Source organism: Frieseomelitta varia, unplaced genomic scaffold, assembly GCF_011392965.1.
Source record: "Frieseomelitta varia isolate USP_RPSP 00005682 unplaced genomic scaffold, Fvar_1.2 scaffold_975, whole genome shotgun sequence".
Classification (NCBI taxonomy): domain Eukaryota; kingdom Metazoa; phylum Arthropoda; class Insecta; order Hymenoptera; family Apidae; genus Frieseomelitta; species Frieseomelitta varia.
In genome coordinates this window covers 37,954-47,250 of record NW_025110784.1, presented here as the reverse complement: position 1 = coordinate 47,250, position 9,297 = coordinate 37,954, and the positions used below count along the sequence as shown (strand labels likewise).

Sequence of the window (9,297 nt, the reverse complement as noted above, 5' to 3'; positions counted from 1 at the left end):
TATTAAAAACTTGCCTTTTAAATTATTTACATCTTACGATTTCTACATAATTATTTTTACATTTTAATTTCGACGCGAGAACTTGTTTTTCTTTTTTTGTTACCTCAAGCTGTGTTTTTAAATAATATCATGTATATTCTAATGGAATCACACACGCCACACTGTTTAAAAAAAAGAAAGCATTTTCTCATTTCAGACTCCACGTATCTACACAATTATCAGTATGTTACAATATTAGGAACATTCGTAGGATAAGTAATTAGATTAACATCACTGAATAGCAAACTTTGAAAAATCGATTTTAATCATATTCCCGCACATTTATTTACATTGTAAAAAAAAGTTTTTTTTTGTTAGAGTAATATTTGATGCAATTGTAGTATGTCACAGCACAATAATAGCATACTTAAATTCATTTAAAAGACACTTTCTGTATGGAAAAATAAGTACATTTTAAATTAATTCAAATGTTATATAGTGCTCATCAATTGAAACCAATGTCCCTTGGTTTTCAACAACTTTTCATACATACTTTATAGTCGCGAGGAGTTTTAATTATTTCACGCATGTATTACAGAATCAATTGTGTCTCGTCCAGAGTACCGCGCAATCTAATTAATTTCAACGCAGTCCACATATAACAAGCAATGACATAACGCTGCAACGTAGTAACGTATTAATACCTTATAAAAATGTTCTCTGCCAGCGAGTATTTTTACCGCATAGATACTTGATAAACACGAATACTATTCAAATTCACAGTATCATTTAATTGAACTAGGCATTATTTACAATTTGTTCGATTCATAGAAAAAGATAAGATTATATATATATATATATATATATATATATATATATATATATATATAATTTTAATAACCCGCTCGTTTCAATTCGTTCAACTGATGTGCTAATTTTTCCTCTTTAGTTCTTCTCGCTTGGCCCAATTTCCTACATTCGATATAACTGCTAAGGAAACGTTCAACGTCAATTTTCCTGTTAAGGAAATCCTCGGCGATTCGTTCACTTTCTTCGTGGCTCTCGTCGGCCGCTCTTTTTAAACACTCTTTTATGTGATCAGGAGTAAATGCTTCAGACAACTTGTTGTATCGTTGTATAAGTTGATCATATCTAGCCTTTAGCGCAGTGACGGTCTGTACTTTATTTGCTACATCAGACTGCAACTCTCTAAGCTCGGGTTCCTTGGCTACATTAGCCTCTGAAGAACAAAAAGAATAGACGTATTAATAGAAAAAACAAAAGAGACATTTCCAAGGGAACAAAATGGTTTTATTGGAAGTTGTCTTACCGGCAGTTTTTTGGACCCAATCTATTGCATCGTCGATAGCCGCGTTAATGTCTTTTAAATTGGAATGTTTATCCAGGAATTCGTCCAATCGGTCGTCATCCTCGCTCAACCATTTCAATTCCTCGTTAGTCAAGTTATTCAATTCTGGAAACGCTATGCTCTGCCGCAGCTTGGCCTGTGCTTGATTCGGTAACGACTGCTGGTGGTAATTCGCGTTCACGTAATGCGAATTCAGATACGTTCCATGCTGATTCGAATTGTATCTCGTCACATCTACGTTGTGAAGCGAACCACTCCTCGAGCTCGCAACATAGGCTGGATGCTGTGACGGAGAGCCGAATTTTGTATGGTTTTCTGTCACGTACACAGTACTCGAGTTCGTGTGATTGTAATTATAAATACAAGTATTTGCACTGGCAGATGAATACTGTGGATATTGAGTAGTATAATAAGAATTGTATGACGTTGGTGAAATTTCTGGATACTGTTGCAGAGAGTAAGATGGAGAATTCCTCCCTTGTGAGTCTGTAATTTGCACACAATAAGAATAGTAACAGAAATATAGATTCATTTTTAATTTAGATTCTCTCAGTGCATATTATGAGAATGTACGCACCTCTATGGGACTTTACAGATCCAGGAGAAACTTCTTCTAACAACTGTGGAGGATTTTTACTAAATTCCCTAATGATAGCTTGAACAACACGGCCAAGATCACTGTGTACTGTAAACTGATACGTAGAACCAAATGATCTTTGTGATTCCAATTAAATCTATCTTGCGAATTTTCTAAAAAGAAAAAAATAGAGATCTTACATTAAGTAGCCCTGGTGCACATGTGATTTCGCTGTGTTCGTTACACCAGGGATGGTTCACAGGTGGAGAAACCCTGAGTGCTGGTTTTTCCAACGGAAACTCCGGTGACAAAGAAACCATAATGGCCATTCTCCTTTCTCCAGCATCGAATTGTACTTGATATTCCACATCTTCTCTTAACTCTACTACACTGTAACGTGAATCACATGATAGTAACAGAGAAACAGTTGTGCAACAGACAAAATAGCATAAAGATACATATGAAACGTTCTCTTTCTTTTCAAATTAAATAATCAAACTATAGGATTAATGTGGAGAACATAGGCGTGTACAACAAATATATAGAATTTGCGAAATAAAGGCTAATTCGTATCGTTAATGCGATAAATCACGCCTTATTCGTCGTCTACGAACCACAAGATGCTTTATTCTACGTGAATGAAGGAAACAGTAACAATGTTACGCAGATAATTGCTGAATCAAATAAGCAGGTAAGGTTAAGAAAGTGAGGTTACAAACGAGAATTCCCTTACTTGTCGTTGAAGATCTTCAAGGTGTCGATTTGTCGTTTTCTCTTGACTGCGACATTCTCATTTTCGCCACGGAATATTCGCGATATCATTTAAGAGGATGAAATCCAGATAAAACATTCGTTTTATCCTTCGACCTCCCTGTCAAATTAACCATCCAACAGCAGAACAGCTGTTTCAGCTGTCGTCGCACTTCACGGTGGATGCCGAGATCTATCCAGCATTCACAATGTGTCTTTCTCCTTTTACGCTGTCGTTTAAAAAAAAATATCAGTCGTATTGCATTTTGAATAATATTGATTTTCGTAGACAACAATCCAAATCAACAATCGATGAAATTTATTTGATTACCTGGGCTAAGATTGATCAGTCTGCCCCTTTGTGTGTAATGTACAAAATTCGAAATCGAGAATCGCTTTGTTTGCAACAATTGGAAAAAAAAGAAAGAAAGGACGACTTTCCAGAAGGGGACGAACTGAATAAGATATACGCATTTCGCAACAATGCACGCTATGCTAGACATACACCTAAACGTTGCGTAATTATACAGTGTCAACGTTGAAATTTGCTGTCTTATCGTTAGTCATTTCGAATAACGTGTAACAAATAAGCGTGACCTTCGGCGAGGTAACCAAAGCGCATAGCGTTATACACGCAGTAGAAATTTTAATTCCAATGAAACGTGTATCATGTTTCGTGTGCTTGTGAACAAGTAGGTATAATCTGTTCTCAATGTTCTCCTGAAACAACATTTAAATATTAAAAATTACAGTCGATTGTGTTTTATTTTCTAATAAAATAAAATTAGTTTGGCATTTTATCGACAGTTGCCGGTTTGACGAAGAAAGTGTAGTAGATCGAGAGCCTGAGTTTTGGTTGAAAATTATAGAGAATCAACGGGAAGAACGTGCGAAGAGTCTGCAATTATCACCAAATACGTACCGTAACTCTGTGGCATTGCACGTATGCGAGTAAGTAATACTTGTGTTCATCTCCAGCACTAGTTCGAGATCTCGAAGATTCACGCGAGCAATCTTATTGTCAGTTTATTCTCGAGTTTCGGCGTTGGCGATAAATGCACGGTTAATAGGACTTACAGAATAATTTGATTTGATCGAGATAGTAATTAAGCTTGTTCGGGAAGTAATAATGATAAATTAATAATTATTCGACGCTTTGCAACGAATGTTAATTAATAATTAATGATGATTAACCAATAAATATTTATTATTAATTAATTAATTAATCGTGAATATTAATGATTAATCCAACACTTTGTAAAATAAATCAAATGAATTAATTATGCATGTCCCAAACTGCGAACTACACGTAAAAAGAAGAAAAAAATGTTGCCTAAAGTTCATCAGGAAACGCCTTACTACAGAGTTATAAACAAGTATTGCACGTATGAAATAAATATCTACACGTTTTTATTTGCCATTTGTTTTTTTTTTTTTTTTTTTTTTATTTGTGGAGTACTTCAAAACAAAAGATTTAGCACAGAAGCACAGACAAAGTATATGAATATATGTACCTCGTCTGTGACAAAGGTAATGTCACGTGAAGAGAGTTGAAAAAAAATTGAAAACATTTTTAATTTCAATTTCATTGAAACTCCCAAGCAAAATTCTCAGAAACTTTACAGTGTTATTAATTCCATTTTTCATCGATATTAAGATTGGTGGAATTAAAAGTTATTTTTCATTGTGTTATTATAATTAATTAAATTACGAAAGATTAACACATGAAAGGAGATATATTTAACGACATCATTTGTGTGCTAATGAAAAGTTGTGTAATAGAAAATGCATTGCTACTAACGTATTTCATGCATACAATATTTGTTGATAACCCTATAACAAAGCCTTTAATGTCGAATTTTATATATATTCTCACTATTTTTGTCCTTATCATATAATAATGTGTTCCTTGTCTATCACGTTATGAAGTTGGTAAAACAGAAATTGAATAAATCGTTAAAAAAGATGCCTTTATATACCTAACCTGTTGTTGAAATAAATGGTGTCTTCTTTACCGATCTCTATTTTTTTTCTAATTTACCAACTTCATCACGTGATAGACAAGAAATACACTATTGCGCAATAATGACAGCAAGTGGTTAGTTCTACTATTTCACTGCTAGGTGGTAATAATATTTTGTAATAGTTCATATACTTCGGTGCTCTTATTGTTAGTCAATGCTTGAGCATAAACGAACTATATGACGTACGAGGTACATATATTGATATAAATCGTTTATCCCTTAATTGTATGTGATTGTATGTAACAGTGTGGACAATAAAATTTAATTTTCAATATGAATCTCTATTTAATCGATTAGTTATTATTATTAACACTCAAAAAATACACCAAATTAATTTATTTATTATGCATTATAATATAGAATATAATACAGAATTTAAGAAATATTCTGTCTATAATAACATGAAGAATTTATAATATAATTATTGACTAAGAGTATTAGTCAATAATGTAATATAAGAATTTTAAAATTAGAATTCATTTAAAATATTTCTTGTATTTATCATAAATTTTACAATATTTTTATTAAATAACACTTATAAACAAATTTATCTTAAGTACAATTTATTTAAATTTATGTACAATAGTACGTACAATGTATCACGTGTGTATAATATTCATTTTAAAACATTCTCTCCTTTTATCGATTGTTATACATGTACAATCATTGTTCAAAATTATTACCAAAATTCTATTATCAAATTGATTAAGCATTATTTCCAATAACAGCAACAATTCTAAGGACGATTCTATGTGACTCATTTTCAACGGATTCTTTAGGATACAATTAATTACGACTTCGTTTCGTAACACATCTATTCAATAATTGTTCATCTAACTAATTCTATTTCTTAAGACTGAAATTATCGTTCTAAAATTAATCATAAAAAGTAATTCCGTGAATTTTCAATGCACGTTCGTTTTGTAAAAAAATTAATAGATGCGCATAATTACAGTTGGTTCTTTTTTTTCTGATTTTTCTTTGTTCTCTTCCCGTTACTGTCTTTCCTTGTACGGTTTGGATCACCTCCTTGCATGTTCTACATTCCTATTAACGAGTCGCAATTTTTATCCTGGGATCATATTCTCGACAGATGGCGTTGATCGAACGCCGGTTATCCTTGACTGTGACGTCACAGAGTGGGCCAAGTTCAAATGTATTAGGAGACCAGCCCGTTTATTTCACGCTCCTCTGCCAACTTTCGGCGGCTTTTGGTCAAAACATGTTACCTAACAGGCACTAAGTGGTCGCACCACCAATTTTTCTCATATACATGAATAAATTTACTTGTAATATTTAATTTTATCGTCAACAATCTTGCACAATTCTCGTATTTTGTGTAAAAAAAAAAAAAAAAATAAAAATAAAAATCCACTGTATTTACAGTATGCATATATATTTCGAAGGTTGCAGCACTCCCGCGATTTCAAGCCACTGGACATTAGCAACAGATTCTATTGTACTCTTCGTCAAACTTGATCGGTAGTAAATAACGCAAGAATCACGTTTCATTAGAGAGCAAAATAGGTGTTTAATTCCAATTTTCGAGTTACATCGAGAATATATACAAAAAGAGACGAACACTGCGAGACGGATACATTTCTCAACATTTTATTATTGAATTCTTCTCATTGCACATATACATTATTGTTACAAATTACTCTGCTGCATCTACACGAACGTTACATATTACTAATAATATCGTATAGAAATATTACAAACAGGTACAAAAGCTACACTACTTCCTTATTGTACGTTTCCTTAGTTACTTTTACTATGGATTATAAAAAAAAAAAGAAAGAAACAATCGTTTAAAATTCAACCCTTTATCGATGGAATAATTTTCAAATCGAAATCTTGTTGTTTCGAAATACTATATTTCAGTATTTTACTTCATTTATTTATTTTAGAAAACTGAAAAAGAGTTGAAAAAAGTTCCTTCGAATGGAATGCAAATCCCGCACAAGTCAATTTCCAAAGTTCAATCAAATGGATCAATATATTTTCATCACAATGGACACTATCTGTTATGTACAATATTCCTAATTAAAAAGTTTGTTTATCACTCCACAGCTGTTTAATGTGAATATACATTTTCTTTTTATTTTTGTTCTTTTTCTACTGAACATCTTAATTCAAGAATAAAATACTTTATTCAAGAGTAAAATACAGATTTGTATCTGTAATTTGTAAATTTGTTACCCAGCTGGCGAATCGTATAATACTTTCACGTTACATATAATAAAAAAAAACTTGATACTTCAATCAGACCTCTAATTTATCATATATGTTATATATATATATAAAGAGATCTTTGAAACAATGGTAAAAATCCTGTAATATTTTGACCACTTGTTGGCAGTGATATTTCCCACGTGATCTCACACAAGGAACAAGTAGAATGAAAAAATCCTGGTAAAATTTGTGTTCCACAATCGAAAAACACGATAAATAGCATAATTTTCATACCACAAGTACTGATTTATGCCATATTATTGTGTACTTTTATTCACATATTTAAAAACTTTACACATGTTAATCGAGGTTTCAACCAAAGAACAACTCACAATTTAATTTCGTATGTTCTTATTTAAGAGGCTTGGAGTTTTGGTTAATATGAACCGCAAGATAAAATTTCATTCAATGAAAAATTTGAACGCTTTCAAAGTAAAACAACCCAAACGTAGCTTGTCAGTTCGTAGTTCGCTATCAATGAGAATACTTTCTTGATAATACTAAGCTTCTTTCATATACGGATTCAATTACTCGAAGGCGATTACACACTATTCGTATAAAGTTTTCTTTTAATTACAAAGAGCCTAAAAAAGTGACATATACACACTTGCATTTATCATCCGATTCTCGCAGCACCTACAGCTGAAAATGCATTAAAAAAATACATCCATTGTAATCATGGCATTCTTCAAGGTGTACACGAGCCAAAAAATAATGTCTAACGTCAGATTTTTTTTTTACCTCGTAACAGTGACGTTTACCCGTTTGTCGAGATCAGTGTATTAAATTAATAGATGCTTAAGTTAGACGATCAACTAAAATAACGAAATATGTAATTCTACATAGTTTTTTTTATTTGCCCTTAAAGTATCAAGTCTGTGAAGAAATTGATGCGTCTTACATTAAATATCTTACTGTTAATTTCTACAAAATGCTCATTTTTTTTCTTTTAGTGAAAAAAAAACACTTACTAAATATCCATCCATGTACAATCATTCTCTTAAAAAAAAAAAAAAAAAGTTTATGCCATTATAAATCATATGCCTCGGTCAAAATTCATTGATGCGTATATGTTAGAAATAAAAGTATTTACAGCAACTGTACAAAAATATTCGTTAAGCAAAATCTTTACAGACAGCCAACAGAAAAAGATATACAGGGTGTTTCGTAAACTTGTGGGACCCACTTCGGTTGCTGATTGTACGCCTAAAAATAATGAAAAAAAGTCACATAAATATATGACCTATCTGTCTTCGTTTATGAGATATAATGAATTTTCTGTTTTAATTACTTTTACAAAAGATGCTCAAAATGACTACCTTGCATTTGAAGACAAGCCTGCACGAGTCTTGTCATTCATCTGGTTATTCTCTCTATCATTCCTGGTGTTTCTCGAATTTGTCAGAAGCCTTGCTCTATTCTATTTCGTAGTATTTCAGCATTTTCAATCGATAGTTGCGTATATAATAGATTTTAAATGTCCCCACAAATGAAAATCTAATTTGCAGGCCATGCAGTAGGACTTCCACGACCAATCCATTTATTTGCAAAGTGTTGATTTAAAAATTGCCTAAAAAGGTCCAATTAAAAATTTATCAATTATTCCTGCCCATACGTTTAAACTAAACTGGTGTTGATGTCTTGAATGCAGAATAACATGTGGGTTTTCTTCATCCCAATTATGATTATTATAAAAATTGAATATACCATCCCTGGTAAAACTAGCTTCATCAGTGAAAAGTATGGTAGACACAAAACTCTCTTCACGTTCACACATTTGCAGGAACCAAGTACAAAAAACGAAAAATATCAAGTAAGTATTATTTGTAAACAGTGCGAATTCTTGCTTACGAACTATTGCGGTCTATGGAAAGAGAGGCCGGACAGAGAGTTTGCTCTGTTTATGAAATTCATTATATCTCACAAACGAGGATGATAGGACATATATTTATATGACTTTTTTTCATTATTTTTAAGCGTACAATCAGCTCCCGAAGTGGATCTCACAAGTTATAAAACACCCAGTATACGTACAAGTTAAATATATAAACTTAAACTCTTAACACGATTGGTCCCATGTTTTCGAATCTTCTTTCCGTTTTCTTTTCTCTTCCTTTTTTTTTTTCTCAAATTTCATTGGATAAAAAAGAAAAGCAGCCTTTGTACACCTTAAAGCAATATCCTACAACGTCTACGCGAGACGAAGCTACTGTAATCGGTGTAAAACTAGTTTGTAAAAAGACGATGCTCATTATTATTTACAGGTTTTTTCGATCGAATCTACCTCGAACATCTCATTAATATTAAAATTTACAAATTAAATTTTTGAACCTCTCTACGTTTAGAATATGTCGCTTCTTTTA

General features: G+C 32.1%; 1 protein-coding gene across 1 annotated transcript; it reads right to left on the bottom strand.

Moving 5' to 3' along the window:
- Positions 1-274: 274 nt before the first annotated feature.
- LOC122538203 (vacuolar protein sorting-associated protein 37A-like) lies at positions 275-3,095 on the bottom strand. The gene is made up of 7 exons (XM_043672079.1): positions 3,007-3,095; positions 2,659-2,905; positions 2,126-2,315; positions 1,926-2,040; positions 1,310-1,834; positions 869-1,219; positions 275-830 (listed from the first exon to the last, which is right to left on the bottom strand). The coding sequence occupies exons 2-6, from the start codon at positions 2,745-2,747 to the stop codon at positions 873-875; spliced, it is 1,266 nt and encodes a 421-aa protein (XP_043528014.1). The 5' UTR covers positions 2,748-2,905; positions 3,007-3,095; the 3' UTR covers positions 275-830; positions 869-872.
- Between the last annotated feature and the right edge of the window lie 6,202 nt (positions 3,096-9,297).